At 45.2% G+C, this 25,046-nt stretch overlaps 1 protein-coding gene across 3 annotated transcripts in view; it reads left to right on the plus strand.

Moving 5' to 3' along the window:
* Positions 1-197: 197 nt before the first annotated feature.
* LOC127002501 (demethylmenaquinone methyltransferase-like) overlaps positions 198-25,046 on the plus strand; it is a 101,977-nt gene continuing 77,128 nt past the window's right edge. Inside the window, exons 1-3 of one of the 3 annotated variants that reach the window (XM_050868522.1) lie at positions 211-430; positions 665-816; positions 2,774-2,886. In XM_050868522.1, coding sequence (XP_050724479.1) covers positions 230-430; positions 665-816; positions 2,774-2,886 — 466 coding nt within the window. In that variant the 5' untranslated portion in view covers positions 211-229. Of the gene's footprint in view, positions 431-664; positions 817-2,773; positions 2,887-25,046 lie in introns of all 3 variants that reach the window. The other 2 variants (XM_050868519.1, XM_050868520.1) reach the window with 2 other exon arrangements.

Genomic DNA, 25,046 nt, shown 5'->3' on the forward strand with positions numbered 1-25,046 from the left:
GTCTACTCAAACCAAGCTACCGTCGCTGCACTAACTATGTGATTGCTTAGTCTATTCCATTCCAGAGAGAGAGAGAGAGAGAGAGAGAGAGAGAGAGAGAGAGAGAGAGAGAGAGAGGCGGGCCACACTTGCCATGGAGGTGGGCGGAGCTTGAGAGCCAGCCGGCAAATCAGCGAGGAGTGCGGCGCGGGGCTAGAAAACCGTACCTACCTTCGTAAATATATAAAGGATGTATAAAGGAATTGTACTGTACTGTAGTCATGCCCTGCCTGTGATTCTTCTGTCTCTTCCCTGCTGCAGGATAATGTCTGAGGGCGGCAGTCGGGGCGACATGGCAATGAGGGTGATCGCGAAAGTCCACAGGCCGGGGGTCACGCCGGAGGAGATGGCGGCCGGCTACGACGAGTGGTCCGAGAACTACGAGGAGATGGTGAGAGAGAGAGAGAGAGAGAGAGAGAGAGAGAGAGAGAGAGAGAGAGAGAGAGAGAGAGAGAGAGAGAGAGAGAGAGAGAGATGCCTTCGGTACCAAGTGCCTACGCAGAATCATGGGGTATCGCTGGAATGATTTTGCGTTAAACCGGCGACTACTCCTTGAGGTCCGGGAGTGAAGTGATGCGGCCCCTGGGGTACCCACCTGTAATCACCCGCTTCCCCGTCCCCTTAGATGATCTGGAAAGGCGGGTACCGTGGCCCCGCCATCACGCTGGAGGAGGCGCTGCGTTGGGTACCCCCGGAGCGGCGAGCTAAGGCCAGGGTGCTGGACGTGGCCGCTGGGACGGGCTGCGTGGGCCGCGAACTCCACCGGGAAGGCTTCAGGTGGGTGCCGCAGACAGGGGGTTGTCCGGTCACCATACTTAAATATCCTCCAGTCCACTCCCTCATGCCTGCTAGTGCCTCAGCCTCAACACGAGTCCAACGCCAAGAGATGAAGATGATGTGTTGGAAATTACAGCTGCTTGTGTAAAGGCAGGGCCGCTGGGTGGGAACTGGGAGCGGGCAGGAGCGGCATTACTATAGTCCATCAACTCTAACTTAAAATTGAGCCCTGTGACTTGGCCCGGCGAAACCCCCATTGTTTACAGATCTAGCGATGACCTGCGCATGACGTTTTGTCTCACTGTTAGTCTGTACGTTATCTATTTATGGAATTTACATACATTCATAATACGACTGCGTGGTGTTATGAATGGCTTGGGATTAGAGGGACTGATTGATTGATTGATATAGAGTTTCTTTCATGGCGCCGCAACATCTTGGTCATATGGCACCGGAGTAATAAAATGGAAGGCAAATAATTAGAATAATTTAAGGGTGATAAAAGTTATTAGGAAGATAGTTTTGAAATGGTCCATTCAGATATAGCACTAGTTTAAAATATAATAAAATGTTTATTAAAAATGCATTAGTGAAATACAAAGAACTTTCCATAAAGAGACCCTACAAGAGATGGAGGATGCCCATCTCCTGCAGATATCCCATGACGTCATGTCCAGGGGTGAACGCCTTTTCACCCAGCATTAGGGAAAGGGAAAAATTCCCATGTATATCACGACACCGGGAGAGGTACTGCTCTCGCAGATCCCGCAGACTGGGGCACTCGACCTGGGATTAGAGGGAAAGACAACGACTCAGTAAACCTTCCATATCACTTGGCAACGTGGCTCATGCAACTTTGCCGCCTGACGGACCTTGGCAACAGGCGCCAGGCCGCACCATTCAACGTTACGCCACAATGGACAAATGAAGTAGATCTCACTCTTGCGCCCTGCGCAGCCATGCAGAGAGAGAGAGAGAGAGAGAGAGAGAGAGAGAGAGAGAGAGAGAGAGAGAGAGAGAGAGAGAGATAGCCACCCTCTCTGAGGAGGGTAATGGAGTGATGTGGCACCAGCGCGGTCTCGTGGGTAATCCTTGTGTCGCGCCCAAGGGCTCAAGTTAAAATCGATAGGCTATACTATGTTAGGAATTAGGCCAGTTAACCGGGGGACTAGACAAATTAACTATTTCCCTTATGGAACTAGTCTCGGGCCGAGAGTTCAAGCCAACTATGAGTATCGTCCGAGCTCAAATAAGCCTTCGATGGTACTTGAATACTTCGGTGATCGGCTCCCAAACCGAGACAGAATTAACTTATTCACTGCCTGAAGACTAACCACATTTACAATGAAAGGAATAACAATAGTGAAGTGTTTCCTTTCATGAAATAATAACTAATTGTTCTTGCTGAATTAAAATTAAAGAGCAAGGATAATTTAACCTATGGAAACAGAGAGGAAAGCCACGCCACCTGGCGAGAGAAATAAAAAAATATCGCTTCAGACCCACGTGGTTGGTTTTCTCTCACTCCACCACCGGCCTTCACAAAGTAAAGACCAAGGCACTGCAGCCCACCCATTAACTCGGACGCAGTGTGCCTTCTATTAACTGACTGAGGGATACTACACCCGGCAACGAGACTTCAGAGACAACAATATCTTTTGAAACCCGCTTCTCAGCTAAGTGCCCCCAGCAGTTATTTGAGACAGATAGATTTTACTACACGGATCCGGTAGGATTATTATTTGTTCGGCTGTCTGGAGTTGCTTGTTGGATACCTTCACCACCTAATAGCTGGTAAGCACTTGTTTGTTTGGGATTGTCTGACGGGTGTGTTATTCACTTTGCGAGTGACCTAACTGTTGGGTAGGGTAAATTTACTGATTCCCAACAACTACTACTACTGCTATAACTTCTACTACTACTACTACTACTACAACTACTACAGCCACTCCCACAGGCACATAGACGCTGTGGACCCGTCGGAGGGCATGATGAAGCAGCGGGAGACTGGCATCTATACCAACGACTTCCTGGAGTTTTTCGGCAGCGGACACTCCACCGTGCCCAAAGGTATTAGTAGTTTTTTTTTTTTTTTACATCAAAGGACACGGTTCAAGGGCAACAAGAAGAGTACAAAAAAAAAAGCCTGCTACTCGCCGCTCCCATAAAAGATAAAAGTAAAGAGTAGCCAAAATAGAGGTCAATTTCGAGAGGAGAGGTGTCTTGATACACTTCTTGAAATATGTCAAGTCATAGACAGGGGGAAATACAGACGAAGGAAGGTTGTTCCAGAGTTTACCTCTTGCATAAGGGGTTTGGATAGTATAGGGATGAGCATGAGTAGAAAGTCGTGTGCAGCGGGACCGCGGGAGGGAGGGAGGCATGCAGTTAGCAAGTTCAGAAGAGCAGTCATCATGAAGATATCGATAGAAGATAGAAAAAGAGGCAACATAGCGGCGGAATTTAATTAAGAGGTAGAAGGTTGTCAGTAAGAGGAGGAGAACTGATGAGACGAAGAGCCTTAGACTCCACTCTGTCCAGGAGAGTTGTGTGAGTGGAATTATTGTTATTGTTGTTGTTTCATATGTAAAGATTAATATACGTATTTTTCTTTTACATATCTCTCTCTCTCTCTCTCTCTCTCTCTCTCTCTCTCTCTCTCTCTCTCAGACACATACGACCGGGTGGTCACCGCGTGGGGGCTGGGCGAAGGTCACATCTCACAGCGTGGCCTCGACGACAGGGTGCGCGTCGCAAAGAACGGTGAGTGAGTATGTGAGCTTGCGTGCGTGCGTGCGTGAGTGAGTGAGTGTGAGTGTGAAAGTGTTTTTACAAAAAAGGAGACAGCTCAATGGCACAAAAAAAAAAAAACAATAATATAAAAAAAAAGCCCGCTACTCGCTGCTCCTGAGAAAAAGAAAATCAAAAGAGGTGGCCGAAAGAGAGGTCAATTTCGGGAGGAGAGGTGTCCTGATACCCTCCTCTTGAATGAGTTCAAGTCGTAGGCAGGAGGAAATACAGATGAAGGAAGATTGTTCCAGAGTTTACCAGCGTGAGGGATGAAAGAGTGAAGATGCTGGTTAAATCTTGCACAAGGGGTTTGGACAGTATAGGGATGAGCATAAGTAGAAAGTCGTGTGCAGCAGGGCCGCGGAGGCATTCAGTTAGCAAGTTCAGAAGAGCAGTCAGCGTGAAAATAGCGATAGAAGATAAAAAGAGAGGCAACATCGCGACGGAATTTAAGAGGTAGAAAACTATCAGTTGGAAGAGGAGAGCTGATGAGACGAAGAGCCTTAGACTTCACGCTGTCCAGAAAAGCTGTGTGAGTGGAGCACCCTCCCCCCCACACGTGAAATGCATACTCCATACGAGGGCGGACAAGGCCCCTGTATATGGAGGACACGATACAGAACGCCCAACCTCGAGGAAGCTGATTTAGCGAGAGTGGAAATATGAAGTTTCCAGTTGAGATTTTGAGTTAAGAATAGACCGAGGATATTTAGTGTTGAAGAAGGTGACAGCTGAGTGTTGTTGAAGAATAGCGGATAGGTGTTTGGAAGATTGTGTCGAGTTGATAGGTGGGGAAATTGAGTTTTTGAGGCATTGAAGGACACAAGGTTTCTTCTACCCCAATCGGAAATGATTGCAAGGTGTGAGGTTAAGGGTTCTGCAGCCTCCAGTCTGGAGTCGTGTACTTCCTATTGGGATGGGCTTCTATTGAAAGAAGTTGAATAATGCAGAGTGGAGTCGTCGGCGTATGAGTGGACAGGACAGTTTGTTATTGAAAGAAGATCATTGATGAATAACAAGAAGAGAGTGGCTGATAGGACAGAGCCCTGTGGAACACAACTGTTGATAGGTTTAGGGGAAGAACAGTGACCGTCTACCACCGCAGAGATACAACGGCCGGAAAGGAAACTGGAGATAAAGGAACAGAGAGAGGGATATAATCTGAAAGAGGGCAGTTTAGAAAGCAAAGACTTGTGCCAGACTCTATCGAAGGCTTTCGATATGTCTAGCGCAACTGGGAAAGTTTCACCGAAATGGCTAAAAGAGGATGACCAAGAGTCAGTTAAGAGAGCAAGAAGATCGCCAGTAGAACGTCCATTGCGGAACCCATACTGGCGATCAGATAGAAGGTTGGAAGTGGAAAGGTGCTTTTGAATCTTCCGGTTAAGGATTGATTCAAAACCTTTACATATACATGAAAGTAAAGCTATAGGGCGGTAGTTTGTGTGATTGGAACGGTCACCCTTCTTAGGCACAGGCTGTACAAAGGCATACTTCCAGCAGGAAGGATAGGTAGATATTGATAGGCAGAGACGAAAGAGTTTGACCAGGCAGGGTGTCAGCACGGAAGCATAGTTTTTAAGGACAATAGGAGACTCCATCAGGTCCATAAGCCTTCTGAGAGTTGAGGCCAGAGAGGGCATAGAAAACATCATTTGGAAGAATCTTAATAACGGGCATAAAGAAGTCAGAGGAATATGCCCAGAATTCCTATTAGCTCTCTCCGCCAACCCATTAGCAGCTGGGTGGTAAACTGTGATGAAGGATTGCGTGATGTTAAACTGAGCGCATATTTCGCTCAATACTGAGTTCCTAAACTCGGTGCCATTGTCACTCAAAAGAATTAGAGGAGACGAATGTGGACACAACACGTGAGTCACGAGGGCATGGGCCACGCGTGTGGCTGTCTTGTCCTTGAGAGGCGCTAGAACTAGAAACCTAGAGAACTGGTCGACGCATACCAATAAGTAGCGCGAACCATGTTGGCTCTGGGGGAGCTGTAATAAGTCTATATTAACAACATCCCATGGCGCCTCTGGTACTGGGTATTGCAACATAGGTGCTGGCCCTTTGACGGACCCCTTGTGCTTAGCACAAACGACGCAATGTGCGACATGTTTTTCTACATCAACCCGTAATGTGGGCCAGTAGAATTTTCGTCTGGTGACAGATAGCGTCTTGTCTCTTCCTGGGTGACCCGCAATGGGTGTGTTATGGACCAGCTTAAGCGTCACGGGGACGTATATGTCTGGGATGACCAGTTGGTCTATAGGTACCGGTTTGGTTGGCCATGACCTACAAAGGAGGTTGTCCTCTGATAGGAAGAATTGTGAAAAGTTACTGGCAATTCAGGAAGATTTGATTCGTCTCCCGACTCGAGGGCGTAAATTAACCTCTTCCACACAGGGTGGTCTCGCTGAGCAGTGTAGCTCAGATGAAGTGAAGTTGTGGATGACCTCTGGGGTGGTAATCGCGCCTATCGGAATATTCCGAGATAAGGCATCTGCGACCACATTTGTTTTCCCGGTGATGTATTTTATCTCCGGATTGTATGCTTGGATTGTTAAGAACCATCTTGCCAGACGACCGTGTAGGTTTATTCCCTTGAAAAGATCAGTTATGGTCGCGTGGTCCGTATACACCACAATTTTGTACCCCATCACTATGTCACGAAAATGCTTCAGAGCCCACACAATGGCAAGAGCCTCTAGGTGGGTAACAGAATAGTTCTTTTCCGGAGCTGTAAGTACTCGACTGGCGAACGCTATCACATGCTTTTTGCCGGACTTATCTGTTTGCATCAGAGCGGCTCCTAGTCCACTAGCCGAAGCGTCGGTACAAAGCTGAAAGGGGTCCTTGAAATCCGGAAAGACAAGGACCGGAGCCTGTGTAAGCGCTTTCTTTAAATCCTCAAAACTCGTTTGTTGAGCTGGGAGGCACTGAAATGGTACGTCTTTCGCGCGTGCTGCGAAGTCCATTATGAAAGGCCGGTAATAACCTGCGACGCCCAAGAAAGACCGTACCTTGTCCGCAGACGTTGGCTGAGGGAACTCGGCAATAGCCTTTATTTTGTCGTCCACTGTGTGGATGCCGAATTCGTCTACGACATGCCCCAAGAACTTGATCCGAGGCTTTAAGAATTCACATTAGGTGAGTTTGAGCTTTAATCCGACCTCTTGAAGTCTGTGTAGGACTGCTTTTAGTGTTGCCATGTGTGCATGCACGTCTTTACTTGCTATAATGATGTCGTCTAAATACACATAAATAGTTGCCCAGCAAGTCACCAAAAATACTGTTCATTGTCCTTTGGAAGGTCAAGGGAGCTCCTTTGAGCCCGAACGGAATCATCGTCCACTCATAGTGTCCATGAGGTGTGCTGAAAGTCGTTATTTCACGGGACTCAAATCCATAGGCAGTTGCCAGTAGCCACTGACCAGATCTAGACTCGTAAAGACTTTATTTCCTCTACCGAGACACATCAGAAGATCTCTAAGAACGGGAAACGGAAAATGATCATCCACGGTCGCGTTGTTCACACGCCGGAAATCAATCACAGGACGATAAGAACCGTCTTTCTTTGGAACCAGAAACAAGGGTGAATTCCACGGGGAGTTCGATTCTTTGATGACACCTTGTTCTAACATATCAGATATAAGTTGCTGCACTACTTCCCTCTGACTGTGGGGGAGCTTGTATGCATTGATATATACAGGATTGGTATTGGATTTTAACTTAATGTGATTGTGTTCAGCACACTGCGTAACTCCAAGCGGCTCGTCTGGTAGAGCAAGCGCCCCCCTATAATGTTCCAGCAGCCGGACTAAGGTTGGCTTAATTTCGGAATTGTGTGCAACTTTTAGGAATGCACCTAAATTAGCTGTGTCTTGTTCGGGAGAAGCCTGAGACGCCGAGGTTATGCCTGAAACTTGGGCTGAAGGGTATGCAGCTGGTTCCGGGGCTACATTTTTCCCATACACTAGACACTGGCATAATCTAACCCCGTGTTTTAAGGATACAGGGGATCCTGACGTGTTTATTACCAATGCCTCTGCAATACCTCCCTCTTTGACTATCGCGAGAGTTACCTCCACCGTCACCCGGTGTATGTGTGGTGCTCCGTCGATGCACACATCACTGCCCGTTGGAGGGGCGTTAGGTAACCGGATTTTAACAAGTTTTGCAGCACGATCCGGAACTACTTGAGGACCTTCTACGACTGCCGTTACTGCCCGCCACAAGTCTGTAATGTTTTCGTGTGGTTTGACCGTAAGAGGTGACACTTGGGCGGTGGGAGACCCTGAGTCTGTGGTGGGTTGGTCATTTTCCCCCTCTGAGGGCGGGATTACAGGTGACATAGGCGATGGATTTACCATCCCCTGTATGCGTCGTCCTTGATACACGATCGCGTTGCTTTCAGGGTTTATGGTTATGTGCAGGTCTTTCATGGCGTTTAATCCTAAGATCCCATCCACAGGTAAGGCAAACCTGCTAGATACATAAAAGAAATCTCGAAAGGAACATACCTTTTCATGTAAGCTGACTGTTAGTGGTACTCGCCCAAGGATTCCCAAAGTGGTGCCTGTCACGCCTACCACATTCAGGTCGTTCTCTTGGAGCGGCCAATTTCCCCCTCTCGCCTGTCGTGTCAGTGACCTGTAAGCGGAGTCTGAGATTACATCGACTGTTGTACCTGTGTCTACCGCTAAGGTGAGTGAAATTATGCCCACCTTGCAAGGGAGGGCAATTATGCTTGTCCGTCCCAAGGCGGCAGTGACTGAGTCAAGTTGCTCCCAATTAGTATCGTCCTTATGGGATACTTGGATGTACGCCTTGGGGCTGTCACAAAGTCATGCCTTTTTATTCGAGAAGAGGAGGAGGTGGTTTACTGTCCGCCGAGGACTTGTTCTTCTGTTCCTCCTTGGCCTTTTGTATTGCATAACAACTGTCTGAATCATGAAAACAATTCCCGTGGACATGGCAAAAGGCAGCCTTCCGCTGATGGTTTGGCCTAGGGTTCCTGTGTGATGAGTGATGGCCACCCCTGTAACCTCCTGATCTCCTATCAGATCCCTGTCTTGAGTGTGTTGAGTCCCTACGTTTCGCGAAGCAAGAATTCTCGGAGTGTCCTGAACGTTTGCAAAAACTACAGGTGAGAGATGCCTTACTTTGTGCCTGCAATGCTGCTGCCGTTGCGAGGGGTTGATGGTGAGTGTGTTCTTGAACCTTGACTTCTAACTCTGAGACGAAGTCAACCAACTTCCCGCCCGGTTTGAAGGTCAAGGGAAGGGCAGAACGGCGGTTCTTCTCTGAAATATGAAATAAGTAAAAAAGCAACTCGAAGACTGTCTTCACCTAGTGTTTTTGCATACTGCCCCCTGAGAGCCATTGCGCGTCTTCTAGACTTTTGACACAATTAACCGCCAGCTGATTTGCCTCAGTCATGGCGTCCCAAATCGGCTTTGTTGAGGTTTTTTTTTGGAGGGGCTCAACCGTGTGTGTGATCTGTCTAACGAAGCTTGCTTTACTCCCGCCTCCGAAGATTTTTATGAAATTCCTTTTAAAAATCTCATAGTTTACTCCAATGTCCACCGAAGCAAACGCTGAGGACTGCATCAAATTTAGTGCCCGAGAGCCTGGTAATAACTCGGACCGAATGAATGCAATTTTATCATGATCTTCCGTAATGGAGGAATTTACGATGGCAGACTCACATAGATCTAGGAACTGTCGCCGAATAATCTGACTCGCTGCCGGAGAACTGTCGAAAACTGGCGTGAGTTGGAATGACCCGAATCGGTGGAGGGGGGGGTGGGGGTGGGGGGGAGGTGGATTGGTAGGCATTGTGACCGGTTGAGTGGGGGTTAAGTATCCCGAAGAACCCGGAGGTGAAGGGTCCCTGTTTGGAATTGAGGAATACTGAGTACCTGAACGTAAATTTACAACATTAAGATCATTGGTGCCTGAACCGTGTTCCACTTCCTCCTTACCTGAGGGACTCGTTAACTGTTTAAAGGTGTCACCGAGTTTAGCGAGAGTGTCTTTGTTCATATTATGGCTTAAATCAGTTACAATATATGAGCATATTTTAATTGCTGTAAATATTAACGTAACGCGTCTGAGTTAAAAGTTTGCGCCGTACCCCTAAAAACAAGAAGGGATGGTAAGCAAGGTGGCCGTTAGACGTAATAGAAAGTTAAGGTTATAATGTCAGGTTATAATGTAATGTTATAATGTTATAGTTATATGAAATAATGACCCAATAACGCAGCCGTTATTTGGTTAGGAGAAATAGGTGAGCATGCCCTTAAAGTGCGGGTTTCTCCCGAACGGCGAAGAGAAAACGGAGCAAGGGCACACTGAGGAAGTTTGAATTAGAGTAGGGAAATCACAGTTTTACCGCTAACAGACAACAAGAAGGATCAATACCGTATGCAAATGATCGTTACTCTCACAATTACGACTGATTAACAGTGTTAGATACACATAAATAAAAGAGTCGTGCCTCTGATGCAGTTTTGCTGAGTTTGCACTTGTGAAAATATTTGGAACAGGTACAATACCGAGAATATTCAGCTGACGTAGAGCTGGTGACGAAGGATGTCGTCGCTCATGGGGTACCTGGAGCCTTTGGAGTTGCGTTGGAAGACCTTGGCCGCGGCAGGAGCGCGTGGAAGGTTGACTGATGGCATGGAGACTGACCCCCGTAATGGCTGCTGGAAACTGCTGACGATATAGTCGGGCAGGTGCGTGGCAGGGCGGGCGCCGGAACACTGCTGCCAGACGTAGGACGGCTGCGATGCTCTTGTTATTTTGAGAGTTGTGGGGGCAGCGGTTGTAGATATGGCAACCTGGGTGTGTAACCTCTTGAGAAGGCGCCTTGTAGTAACGGTGGTGGGTACTGCTTGCAGTCACCGGGAGATGTCCGCGTTTGCCCTGGTTGACTGCTTGCCGGAAGAGGTTTGGGCCGATGCTCCCGGCAGCGGCGGTGTTGTTCAAAATGACGTCAGCGAAATAGCGGCCGCTCGGCACGGATGATCCACTCCGTCAGTCCATCGCTTATCATTTGTTGACAAACATATGGACAGCATTAACCACAACGACCTCCTTGTATATGTTATTTCAGGCTAAGTACTTATATTTCATATTCATGATATGGTGGATATGGCTTTAATTTTCATTCTGTGGAACACCATCTCTCCTCTCCTCTAAACCTCACCTTCTCTTCTCCTCACCGGGAAACACAGGTCTCTGAGGCTACTGACAGCAATCTCTACCTGTCTCCCTACCATCTCTATCCTAAATTTCCTTTCAACTAAAGCTGAATGTTGCGTCTACGTGCGCAACGACATCACTTGGCTCGTGCTCATTGACCTTGACTTCCCTTCTGAATTTTCCACCATCTGGCTAAGATCAATATATACTATTACCAATTACATCTGTGTTGTCATTCCCCACCCAATCCCATATCTAAGGTAAAGTTCTTTGACTACTTGAACTCTAAAGTGGGAGCACAACATCTTGACCCACTCTCCCTTCACTGATTCAATGTTCACCACCAGCTTTGGCTTTCATCCTCTTTCACTAGGACGGCCTGGTGAATAAGTCTACAATTTTGCCCTCCTCTAACGACTCTAGAGCAGTTGGTTCAGCACCCTACGTATTTCTGACCGCGTCTTGGAGACACGCCCAACATACTAAACCTCTCCTTTATACCTCTAACCCTTCTGCTTACTCTGTCAAACTGTTCTCTCCTGATTTGGGCTCCCTCTGATCAGTCGACCTTATTTATGTATCCTGTCCTGTCGCTCCAGTTCATCCTCTGGACCCACCAAAGCAGGGCGATGCCTTCTGGCATTTTGCCTCAAGTCGGTGGGACGTCCTGAGGATGTACTTCTTCTGATTCCGATGGAATTATTATCAAGCTTCAGGAGAGAGACCCTCTGTGTGTTCCCAGCGCATCACAGAGGTGATTGTCTCTGGAATTTGAGGGAGACATACATCCTACGTTATTTCTCTACTCCTCATGCTAAAAGTCTTGGTTTAACCATGCTTGTTCTCAAATATATGCCATTAAAGATAGACAGGCAGCTAAAAAGGTTCCAGAGCCTTCACACTCCTACTAATCACAAACTTTACATTTCAGTACGGAATCAAAGCCAAATCTATTCTCCAACTTACCAAACCTCTTTCATCAACAAAAAGAAATGTCAACACCTGTGATTTATCTATTTCTTCCCTTGCTTCACAGCACCTAATAGCCAAAAATATATCCACCAATTTACTCTCTTCCTCTTTCCCTCTTCTCAAATTCTTAACATACACGAAATGAGCACTGTCTCATTTCTATCTCTCTAGGCCTGAACTCCACTTCGTTTCCAAACATTCTGCGAAAACAACTCCACCCTGGACGATTCTGGGCATATTCCTCCTCCCTGCCCATACCCCCTCTGACTCTTTTTTTATGCCTGTTGTTAAGTTTCTTCATAATGATGTTTATATGCCCTGTCTAGCCTCAACTCTCAGAAGACTTATGGACCTGATGGAGTGCCTCTATTGTCCTTAAAAACTGTGCTTCCTGTGCTGTCACCCTTCCTGGTCAAAGTCTTTCGTCTCTGCCTATCAACATCTACCTTCCCTTCCTGCTGGAAGTATACCTTTGTACAAAGCCTCAGCCTAAGAAGGCAACACCGCTCCAATCCCTAAAACTACCGCCCTATAGCTTTACTTTCATGTCTATCTAAAGCTTTCGAAGCAACCCTTAACCGGAATATTCAAAAGCACCTTTACACTTCCAACCTTCTATCTGATCGCCGAGTATGGGTTTCCGCAAGGAGTATTCTACTGCCGATCTTCTTGCTCTCTTAACTGCTCTTGGTCATCCTCTCTTAGCCGTTTCGGTGAAACTTTCTCGGTTGCGCTAGACATATCAGAAATCCTTCGATGGAGAGTCTGGCACAGGTCTTCTTTCTAAACTACCCTCTTTCCCGGATTCTATCATGCTCTGTTCCCTTTATCTCCAGTTTTCCTTTCCGCTTCCGTTCTATCTCTGCTGTGGTAGACGGTCACTGTTCTTCCCTAAACCTATCAACAGTGGTGTTCCCTACAAGTCTCTGTCCTATCACTCACTCTTCCTGTTATTCATCAATGATCTTCTTTCCATAACAAACTGTCCTGTCCACTCATACGCCGACGACTCCCACTTTGCATTATTGGCCCAACTTCTTTCATTGAAGGAAGGCCATCCCAATAGGAAGTACACGACTCAGACTGGAGGCTGCAGAACGTAACTTAACCTCGAACTTTACTATCATTTTCGATTGGGTAGAAAGGAACCTTGTGTGTCCTTCAATGCCTCAAAAAACTCAATTTTCCACCTATCAGCTCGACACAATCTTTCAGACACCAATCCCTATTCATCAACAAGACTCAGCCGTCACTTTCTTCAACACTAGATATTCTCGGTCTATCCTTAACTCTAAATCTCAACTGGAAACTTCATTATCTCCTCTCTCGCTAAATCAAGCTTCCTCGAGGTTGGGCGTTCTGTTTCTTCTCCCCACACAGTTGCCATCCAACTATACAGGGGCCTTGGTCCGCCCTCATTATGGAGTGTGCATCTCACGTGTGTGTGGCAGGGGGCTCCACTCACAGCTCTTCTGGACTGAGTGGAGTCTAAAGCTCTTCGTCTCAGCTGCTCCTCCTCCTCCTACTGATAGTTTTTCTAACTTCATAAATTCCGTCGTGATGTTGCCTCTCTTTCTATCTTCTATCAATATTTTCACGCTGAATGCTCTTCTGAACTTGCTAACTGCATGCCTCCCCCCCTTCCGCGGCCCCGCTGCACACGACGTTCTACTCATGCTTTCCCTATGCAAGAGTTACCCCACCTCTAGACTCGTTCATCCCTCACGCTGGTCAACTTTGGTACAGCCTTCCTTCACCTGTATTTTCTCCTGCCTGGCGATTTGAACTCTTTCAGAGGAGGGTATCAGACACCCTCTTCTCCCGAAATTGACCACTCTTTCGGCCACCCTCTTTTTGATTCTTTTTAGGAGCAGCGAAAGTAGCGTTTTTTTTTTTATTATTGTTTCCTTTTTGTGTCTTTGAGCTGTCTCCTTTGTTGTAAAAAAGTGTTTTACGTTGTTCTGAAGGATGTTGTGCTTACCAACTTACAGGTAAGGAGAATCCTATTGGCTGTTGTGGAGCCATCTGGAGTAGTTTAAATTTCCTGGATTTCTCCTTGGCAGTGTGTCAGGAACAGTCCCATTAGAGATTGCTTTTCCCAATTGGTCCTGCTGCGAAGCCATGTGGCCCACTTGTTTTACCATCGAGTTTTTTCAAAAAGGTGACGTGAAAGTGACGGCTCATTGCCATGGACCTGACAGATGAAACCTGAATGAACTGGGTGGGCAAGAGGCTTTTCTCGACGACAAATCACCCCCAGATTTATTCCCAATATTTACAGTAGTCCATCACATCCAATGCCAAAGTACATTTCCGTCAGGAAATTATTTTCTATTACTCTTTTGCAGAACCAGTGGCAGGTTAATAATGCCTAGATATTCTGAACCTGGTTCAGCCTACTATAGCAATATGCTCTTCAATTACCTTTCTCCTATAGTCTCTATTTCCAATCTTCTCCGTAGTAAGAGTTTCTTTCCTTCCATCAAAGTAGATGCCTTACACAACTTATACTTTCCATGTGCATCCTTTGTCAAATGTTGTCCGTTTGATTGCCTCGATCTCCCGTACTTTGTTCCTATCTATGACTTTGGAAGGATCCTCTTTTGTAATAACCCTAAATCTTCAAGGATTGCACTAGATAGTAATGCAGCACCACGGTCAGACAGTCCAACCCAGTCACAAACCTCATGTGGTGGAAAGAAGAGAACAGACGTTTTGTTCTCTATTTTTTTCTTTTCATCTCTTCATTGTTGTCCCACAGCTCCACCTTCTTTGGTTTCTATGATGGAGCTGGTACTTGAAGGGTGTATTCATCTTCCGAGTCAGTCAAATTTGAGGACGAGGGTATCACTTTGAACAAGACATCCTGATGCTTGTAACTGGCTGATGGTCTTGCAGCATATTGATTTCTTCTTTCTTCTCTTTTCCTAATGGCTTCAGTTGTTCGTTTGTTCACTCCTCCAATGAACATTTTACGTTCATTATTTGGTCCTCTACAAATTCTTGTTCTATTTTGGGGACTTTCTTCTGTCGAGGACAGGCACAGTACTGGAATTCAGGCACCTGCAAGCTGTTACTTCAAATAATCTAGCAGCATGACTACTGTGATAGTTGTGATGACTACCCTCAGCTGTGATGACTGCTGTAATAGCTGCGAGCACTACATCAAGTCCTAGCCATCCTAGCTCCCAAAAACGTGGAATTGGGCAATATAAAGTAGACTCACGTCCGTCTGTATGTCCTTTATAGACTACCAAACAGTGATAGCTACAGACATAGGCTTTATATGTTTTTGAAGCGTACTATGCTCCCGAGTAATCATGGCACATAATATGAGGACATTAATATACAATTTTTTGAAGTTATTTAATAAAACTATCAAAAATGGTCCAAACGTTGGGTCCATCGGCGTTTTCTGCTGATGCCGGAGCGGCGGAGGTTGCGGACAAAGAGGGACTCAGCCGAGTTATGTTCAGTGCAAAAGAAAAACAATCCCCAAAACGACGTTTTCCAAAATTTCCGTTTCAAAAGGCTTTAATTTTCTTCCTTTTCACGTTGATTTCTTTGTTTTAAGAGTTATTTTCCGTTTCATTTTAACCCTTCATTTTCACATCGAATATTTAAATCCCTTTTCACAGTCATTTACGAATCCTCAGCTTCATCAAACCTCCAGCTACACCTAATGGTAAGGTCACATTTTATTTTGTTATTTTGGTTTAAATTACTACTTTAAGTATTTTATGTCAATTTAGTAATTTGCCAAAAGTTTTTTTTTTTTTTTGCCACACAATAGTATCAAATTTTGTTTAATTTCATTTTTTTTATATTTTCACCTATTTTATTATTAAAAATGGCAAAAGTAGTACCTATTATTTTTTTTTTTAAGTAAAATCATCAAAATTACTTTTTTTTTTTTTCCCTTTTGCATGTAGATTCATCCTTACCTCCACAATGCCTCCAGAACGTCCCTCCATTGGCAAATTAACTTCTCAGGCTCGCAGTAAGCGGCAAAGACGGGATGGAGAAACTGAGGCAGACCGTGCTCATCGTTTGGAGGCTCTCAGACTCTACAATTCTGAAGCAAGGGCATCACTGTCTGACCAGCAGAGACAAAACCGCCAAGAAGCGGATAGGTTGCACCACCAAAGAACCAGAGCAAGGGCAACAGATGAACAACGTGCAGACACAAGGCTGGAGAATGCAGATGCACATCGTCAAAGGAGAGCAGAAGAAACCTTGGAACAGCAAAGGTTACGCCTGGAAGCTGAACGTCAAAAGAGAGCAAATACAAAGGGCATCACCTGGTTCAAATGGGCCTTCTCCTATGCCATCAAGAAGGACTACAACAGCAGCCCAAAGGTCTGCATTGGCACGATGGCCACAGTTTGCTCCCCAGGCAGAGTCAAGAAGTGGCCAAGAGAAGCTCCAGGCATGTGCTGCACTGGAGGAAAGTCAAGTTGAGGCCCTTCAGGCACCGCCAGTGATCCTGCAGAAGCTGCTGACAGAGAACAGCCCACAAGCCAAAAACTTCAGAAGAAAGATCTGGAAGTACAATGCTGCCTTAATGATGACTTCCTTTGGTGCCACCAAGAAGCCCACTGCAAGGGTTCGTTACTACCTACAAGATCCAAGGCCAGTGCTACCACCGCATGGGCAGTCTACTCCCCCTAGAATATGAAGAGCCCAAGTTTGTCCATGTCTTCTTCATGGATGGTGATGACGAAACCAACAGACGCTGTACACTTAACCAGTCGGTCCAACACGACATCATCGAGGCTTGAGTGTCAACATTGCCTCCAGGGGGAAAGCGTCCAGAATATAGCCGCCGCACTACAGTGGAACAGACAGCGGAAGTGCCATGGGAAGACTTGGGAAAACTGCAGCAGGAGGACCGAGATCTGAGACCAATTATGGATTGGCTGGAGTCAATCGTCAACGCGACCTGGGTGGGGAAGTAATCTCGAGAAAGCCCTACCACCAAGAATTAATGGACTCAGTGGGACACTCTTCGGATGGGCAACGGGGTGTTGCAGCGACGCTGGGTCTCTCATGATGGTCTTGACCACTACTGGTCCACGGTGCTACCTATGAAGTCCCGGAAAGGAGTCTTGAAAGAAATGTACGACAGCATCACCAGCGGACACCTTGGGGTAAAGAAGACACTGAGTCGCCTGCGCCAAAGATTCTACTGGGTTGGCATGAGGAAGGACGTGGAAGAATGGTGTCACGCGTGTAAGGTGTGCTGTGCAAAGAAGGGCCCCAAGAAGCGTCACCGTGCCCCATTGCAACTATACCAGGTTGGAGCCCCAATGAACGGGTGGCAGTGGATATAGCAGGACCCTTGCCTCTGACGACGAACGGAAATAGGTACATCTGCGTCACAATGGATTACTTCACCAGTGGCCGGAAGCCCACGCCATCCCCTGACCAGGAAGCCACTACCATCGCTAAGATATTGGTGGAGGAGTTCTTCCGTCGCTTCGGTGTGCCTAACGAGCTCCATTCCGACCAGGGAAGGAATTTTGAGTCAACAGTCCTTGCTGGGTGTTGCAAGCCCTGGGTATCAAGAAGACCGGACCACCTCTGCACTCCCAGTCAGATGGAATGGTGGAGAGGTTTAATTGGACGTTGGGCCAGGAGTTGGCCAAGCAGTGCAACAATGATCAGTTTTCATGGGATCAGAAGCTGCCTGCGCTCCTCATGACCTACAGGTCTGCCGTCCACGAGACTACGGGTATTCACCGGCAAAGCTGATGTTTGGACGTGAGCTGCGATTGCCGGTGAACCTACTGACAGAAAGCCTCCTGGGAAAGCCTTCAAGGACGCCTCCAGATTTGCCCGTCAACTAGAGGAACGGCTGGAAGAGGTGCACCATCAAGTCCGTGGTGCCTTGAAGTTCTCCGGGAGGCCATGAAGTGCGGTTACAATATGAGGTGCCACGTTGACTTCAAGGAAGGAGACCAAGTCTGGTTTACAACCCGCAGAGGAAGAAAGGACAGTTTCGAAGTTACAGAACCCCTGGGAAGGCCCTTATACTGTGCTAGAACGCCTCTCCGACGTGACTTACCGAATCCGGAGAACGGAAAGGACCAAGCCGAACGTTGTCCACGTCAGCCGCCTGGCGGAGGTACCGCGGTCCGGGAAACTACACCTGGAACAACTACAGACACCCAGCAGCCGACGAAAACGGGACGTCCAGGACCAAGAGGAGGTCGACGACGACATAAGCCTTCTGGACCTTTTCAGCCGAGGGAGATAACCTCCCGGCTTCGGCAGATGTTCCAGGGACACCCCAAGAAGCGGACGACGACGAGGCGCACTAGGAGACAGACGCGCAGGAGGCAGCGAACAGAAGACAGAGACAACATGAGCGTCCACAGCGATACGACGATTATTATGTTTTTGATTAATTCTCTTATGTTTGAATATAGTTAAGTGCGTGATCGGGACGATCACAATTAGAAGGGGGATAGTGTTGTGCTGGAAGCTTTCCCGGCGTCCATGGGCCTCTAGAAGGCTCCGGGAGGAGCGAGCAGGGGCGGGGAGCAAGGCAAGCCGTCCGCCACAGGGCACTGACCAGACGCCAGGTGGGAAGTGTTGCCAACTCGCATATATTTTGCTACATGTTCTTGTATGATCTAAAATATACTGTAACATTCTAGGACTGTACTGTTCTGGATATATATAGGAGAAGAGGCGAGAGAGTCCAGTCCAGTCATAGTAAGCTAGTGGCCAGTGAAGAGTCGAGTGAAGTGTACTACTAAGGAAGAATATTAAACTACAGAAGTTGTGCGAAGTGTTTACATCTCCTCCCACGAGTCTTGTGACGGCGACACGGAACCCAAGTAATACGTCCGGCTTAACATCATCATCATGTAGAAGACATTCATTATCGCATTTGTAAATTGATTTCATGTAATCTGGTATATTTCTAACTACATTTATATTATAATATAATATAATATTATACAATATTATAATTTCACGGTCACACTACACACTAATGCGCGTCACTAACATCACCAGTGAATGCGCCACCGTGGTATAGTTGCCAGATATCGCCACCACGCTAAACATTCTGAAAACCGTGACACTACTCTCTATCGTCGACTGTACGTGGATGTTGTTTGTGTGCACGGTGTTCCTCAGACAGTTGTTACAGATCAAGGTTCAGAGTACGTTAATTCCGTGATGCAGGAGATAAATTAGAAGTTACCTGTGCGACACGCGAAAATAACGGCTTACCATACAAGTGAAATGGAATAATAAAGCGCGCAAATTATACCGTTGTTAACATTTTTGAGGACAATGGTTCTAGGAAATGTGTCCGTTTGGGAGATAATGTTACTTACTGCAGTCACCCTGGCCTATAATGCGCGTATCATCGCACCATAAAGGAGTCCCCTTTTATCGAGAGAGACAGAGAGGATTTTAGAGATCCTCGTATGCCCTACACTATGTTAGAGAAAAATATAAACCTCAACAGCCCTGGTATGATATTGACTCTATAAAGAGTGAAATGGCTGCAATTGCAAGGAGGGTTTATGATATTGACTCTATAAAGAGGAAATGGCTGCACTTGCAAGGAGGTTTATGATATTTACTCCTATAAAGAGGAAATAGTTGTAATTGCAAGGAGGTTTATGATATTGACCCTATAAAGAGGAAATGGCTGCAATTGCAAGGATTTATGATAGATGCCAGGTTTACACTGAAGAAGGTAGAGAAGAAATGGAAAAGTACTACAAAGCTACAAAATCAAAACTATCAGCGTTGGCGACAGAGTGTTTCAAACATACACCAAAAATAAAATAAAATAAAAGTTGCAACTTATTTTGATGGACCCTACAGGTAATAGAGAAGATCAGTGATATAGTGGTAAAAATAAGGAACCTCAGGACTAGTAACGTTTTAACGGTCCACACAGATAGAATAAGTCCTTCATGAAGACTGTATCGACGTGCAGCAGAGTCCAGCGGTTAGGCGAACATATACCTTTAAATCCAGAGACAGACACTGAAATATTTTCTGCATTGCTCAACTCTGAAATCACTGAAAAATTCTACCGAAAATGAAAACTCGTAGCGGAGGTGACTACTACTGATGACACATTAAATAATGTTCGTTCTACAACAGCAATAAACAGCTGATGCAGGCCCTACCTTATCAGGTTACTCCCAAACTTTCAAACCACCTCAGCATAGATAAAGCCTTTGCTCTTCCTCTACGGTACAAGAGTTGCCTAATGTAATGTCAAAACCAATACGATATAAAACAGGAATAATGTATAAAGATGAAAATGCAATGATTAAGCGGAAATATGACGAAATAGACCACAGATTGATTTGACTCTTTCGGTGTACAACTCAATAACACAACAGGAGTCCCCAACACGTGCTGGCCAAAGTTTCACACCAACATACTATCTATATTATAGTCCTCACAGACAGAGACTATAGTACCTTAGCCTCTGAAGATGTTTAGCTGCATTATATAAAGCACAGAATTTAACTGCTACTTTAGCTTGGAATGTTCTTCAAATGTCACCTGATTATTCAGCTGTAAAAGCAATAAAATACACACTCCTTAATTTTGAACATGAATTAAGTTCATTGTTGCATAATCTAATAAACGTTTTTGGCTATGTGATTAATATTAATACAAACAAGCTGCATGGTTATATGAATTATAAAAAAAAAAAAAAAAAAAAAACGTGAAATAATTATTTTTTTAAGGATCCTTGTCTAATATCTTATTTGGTACCGCGACCCAGGCTCAAGTTGATGATATTCATGGAAAAAATAGAGTACTAGAGTCATTAACTTAAAGAGAAAAATGTATATAGTTAAATGTTTATTATGGAAAACTCAACATCGTTAAGTAATATGCATGCCATGCAATCTGCCTTCAATAAACTATATTCAGCTGTAGATGTATTGAACCAGTCGTGCGCCAATTTTCTATAGACTTTGGCTTTAGGAAGAGAAAAAGCTCCTACAAGCATTTTTTGTATTTTGACTTAGCATTATGCTGACCAGGTATACAAGATTTAAAGTTGAGTCTGCAGGCTCCCCTGCAAACATACATAACTCCAACCATTATGTGAGACAAACAGTTGTTCAGTACATTAAAGGAAGCCTAGGTTCGGCCTCCAGGTCTTTTGTGCCTTGCAGTTCTTGATTTTTAGCTTTATAGGGATGTAATAACTGTCCTCCAGGACAACGGCTTTGCACGATTCTCGTAATTTCTGTCTCACCAAACCTTTACTAGGAGATCCGCCTGACACCTTTGATGTCTTTCGAATCTACTCCCTTCCATTTTCTGTGCAGAATAGCACTTACTTTCTTATGTATAGTGTTGATTCACGATATATTGCCTACAGTGAGAATAGGAAATATATTTTTGCTTTCTAGTATAGAACACAGTAACAAGAATAACCATATTTTAGTTTGTCCTCCCACAGGCCCCGTCTATGAGGCTAGTGACGCAGCCTCTTGTAAATCGGCTGCTTTCTTCAATCATGAGTCAGTGATCAACCTCTGCCACACAATAGTCTTGAAAACATTTACCCCTATGTTTATAAAAGGTCCTGGCTACTGGACCTATTCACTTGCCTCCCCCATCACTCTGACACTCACATGCCCCACCAGTCCTGTAAACAAACATACTGTCAGCTTGGCAGGTAATGGAATACTACTGACGCTTAGGCAAGGTTCTCTTCGTAGTGCTGAGTCCATCTCCCTACAGGAGCTAACAGATGGCTTGCAGCCCCTTAATTATGTGGTCGAGCCGGATCAGCCTTTCAACCAGCAATCCTTGGTGGATTGTCTTCGCCATTGTCGTGATCCGGGTTCTTCTGCTGGTGACGTCTGCCGTGGGTATTCCTATGTCCTGCGCTACGCAGAACACCGCCTACTTCCAGAATAGAGCCAATTGCAGACATTGAAAGGCGTATCTTCTCTCTCAACCAACACCTGAGATATCAGGGCGAGATCTTCCTGAAGGAAGTATGTCGGGACCCAGAAAACGAACAAACAACGAGGGTAATGGAAAACAGATACCCAGAGAGGAATGACAGATATACAACTGTGTAAACATCTGACAGGACAAACACTAACAAGAAGGGTGACATATATAATAATGTAAACATCTCATAGTACAAACGATAACAAAAAGGGAAACAACGACGGTCAAGGAAAACAGATACCCAGACTCAGATACAGAAAACAGATACCCAGTAGGCGTGGTCAGAAAGTGTGAACAGCCATTGAAAATACTCTGAACCTGTGACGTCATTCGTGGCGACATGTTATAAACCATTAGCTTAAGAAAAATCACTGTCTTAAGGTGAATCACGAATAAACAGGAGAAATAAAACAATACAACATAATGAGCAGGCCAATGGGTGTGACAGGAAGTATTGGCCACTGGTTATGTAAGAAAATTAAGGCGTGTCAGGATGTAAGTCCGCCTCAAGCAAGAAAAATGTGAACTAGAAATCAGTGGTATGGGCAGACCGAGCTTGGTTCTCGCCTCAAGCAGACTACTCACTCAGCTGAGAATGGCTGTTGTGATCTTAATCGTGAGAAGAAATTCGAGAATCTAAGGAAACCGACTGTATTGTCCTGGAGATTATAATGTAGGAGATGTGTAGTAGGATTGTAGGTGGAACAGGATCGTGATTATTTTATCGCGATATAAAGCAAAGGTAAAACCACTGGGTGTGGTATAATTTGGTGTTTCCGTGACTTGTAGTAGATTATACTATAGGAATGTATTATTAGGATTTTGTGAAGAGAGTACATAATGATTGTGATGTAAGCAGAGAAGCAGATAGATAAGTGGAACGACGAGTGTTATAATTATTGGCAACAATTGAGCACATATTGTAGTATTATGTTTAAGACATGTCGTTTGTCATATATTGCATCCATTGCTGAATATGCCAGTGTTATGATCGTCTGAGCATAGCATATTGCGTAAGGGAATTACTTTCATTTAATTTTAAATAAATTTATATTTTCTTTTTCCCTTGTTTATCCCCGAACACCAGTCTCCAATAACAACTTAAGCCGGATCACGCTACCAGGGATACGAGACGGTCATATATGGAGTAATTAATGAGTGATAAAATAATTGTTTTAACACAAGTTAATACAAATGAAATAAAATATAAAGATTAAATACAAGAAAAGAAGGGTCCAAAAGTGTGGCTGTGTCAGATACCTCTGTAATACAAGTAACTAGGAGCTCCGAGCCAACAAATATATTCAGTCCTCAGTCACACACACACACACACACACACACACACACACACACACACACACACACACACACACACACACACACACACGTACAGTGTAATTCAAGCAAACATTTCAAAATTGAAAATGCTCGTATCTCGCTTATTTCCAGAGTAAAGTTTTTTATTAACAATCAGCAGCGGACGGGAAAAAAAAAATGGATAACCCGACGGGCCTGACGTGTGGGCTGGGCAGTGGAGAGAGAGAGCAAATCATCCGTCTACTGACCTGTATGTCCTCACTAAACTGAGGGAAATCACGAACGGTAGGTATAATAATTTATGAAGAGTAACGAGCCGCCATTATGGGAGGTAAGGGTTGCATATGACTTGCGCTACACTGTCGTGTCATCCTGACAAGATGTTGCATCACTTCCACTGTACCCCTCCACTAGTGGTGGCAGCGCTCCACACGTAGGCACGAAGCAAGCACTTAACGAGCATAAGCAAATCTTGTGTTTACACTTGTAATATTTGCTTTGTTTTGTGTATGCAGCTCAGCGTTTTAAGGAAGTAATTGTTTTGAATCTTCGTAAACTTCAATTTCAAGAAAATAAAAATGTATAAAAAATGCATTGTAATTCTCAGACAACGACGTTGTTTGTTAACGCTCATCGGATCCGGGGACGAGTAGGTTTCATTGTTTGTTTCTCCAACAGAAGTTCAGTCATCTATAGGCGATGGAAAGGTTTCAGATTCCGCCATAATCAACTTTACTTTTTAACTCTTAGCGGGTGATATTTTCTCAAATAGTCTCCAGAGCAAATACCCTTCATTCATCGTTAATCAAGTCATACTGAGTATACTATTCTGAGGAGACCTCGGGTAACCTTGTCCCAGGGAATCTACCCCAACGGCCGGTGGCAATACTGCAGGGTGGCGCACGGCTGCCTGAGGTGACGGAGCTCACATATGAGGAGTCCGGTGGTATAAGGCTGTTCACTTAACTCTGAGCCGTGGAGCCGAGCCTCATTTGTAACGAGGCCGCTGATTGGCTGGCTGGCTCTCTGCTCACCCTGTGTTGAAAGGCTGCATAATGAATGCTCGCGTGGCACATGTCTATGTTTTATTCGTTATATCTTGTCTCATACATAACAGACCATTTTTGTTGGTACCGTTGCACTCAGCAGTGAATGCAGAAGCTTCGATACTCAGGGAAAAACTATTACTAAACAATAATAAAGGTTTTAGCGAGTTGAAGCGGAAATTTTCTTGCGATATCTTTTATAGCACTGTTTATTTATTATCATTTCCTGTGTAAATATTTAAAGGAATGCTGTTATAAACGATTGCGTTTCATAAAAGAATGTCTCCTGAACGGAATGCAATCATCAAATTATAGTTAGATGATAATATAAGCGGATTACTGAATTATTTATGAGCATGTGTCACTCGCCGGGAAGAGGGAGCAGCGAGGCAGCACGACACAAGGCTGTGTAGGGAGGTGAGGACGGGGGTAAGGAGGCGCTGATTATTGGCGGCCTCTCTCACTCACCGTGTTGAGAGGCAGTGTATAATGGTATATGTTTATGTTTTATTCGTTATATCTTGTCTCATGTACGTGACAGATAATTTCTGTTGGTACCTTTAGACTCGGCAATGAATGGGAACTTTCGATACTCAGGAAAAAGATAGCAATAAGCAACTATAAAGAAATTTTGGCGAGTTGAAGTGAAAGCTTTCTTCCGATATCTTTATAACGCTGTTTATTTATCATCATTTCCTGAATAAATATTCAAAGGTATGCTGCTATAAACTATTGCATTTCATTGAGGGATGTCTCCTGAACGCAATACAATTGTCAACTTATAGTTAGAAGGTAATGTAAGAATTACAAAATAATTTATGGGAAGGTATGACTCGCGGGAAAGGGCGAGCGGCGGAGTGCCCGGCCAGGCAACAGACTCATGCTGCAGGTGAGGGGAGGGGAGGCTCAGGCAGTGAAGACAGCACA

This window comes from Eriocheir sinensis, chromosome 23, assembly GCF_024679095.1.
Source record: "Eriocheir sinensis breed Jianghai 21 chromosome 23, ASM2467909v1, whole genome shotgun sequence".
Classification (NCBI taxonomy): Eukaryota; Metazoa; Arthropoda; class Malacostraca; order Decapoda; family Varunidae; genus Eriocheir; species Eriocheir sinensis.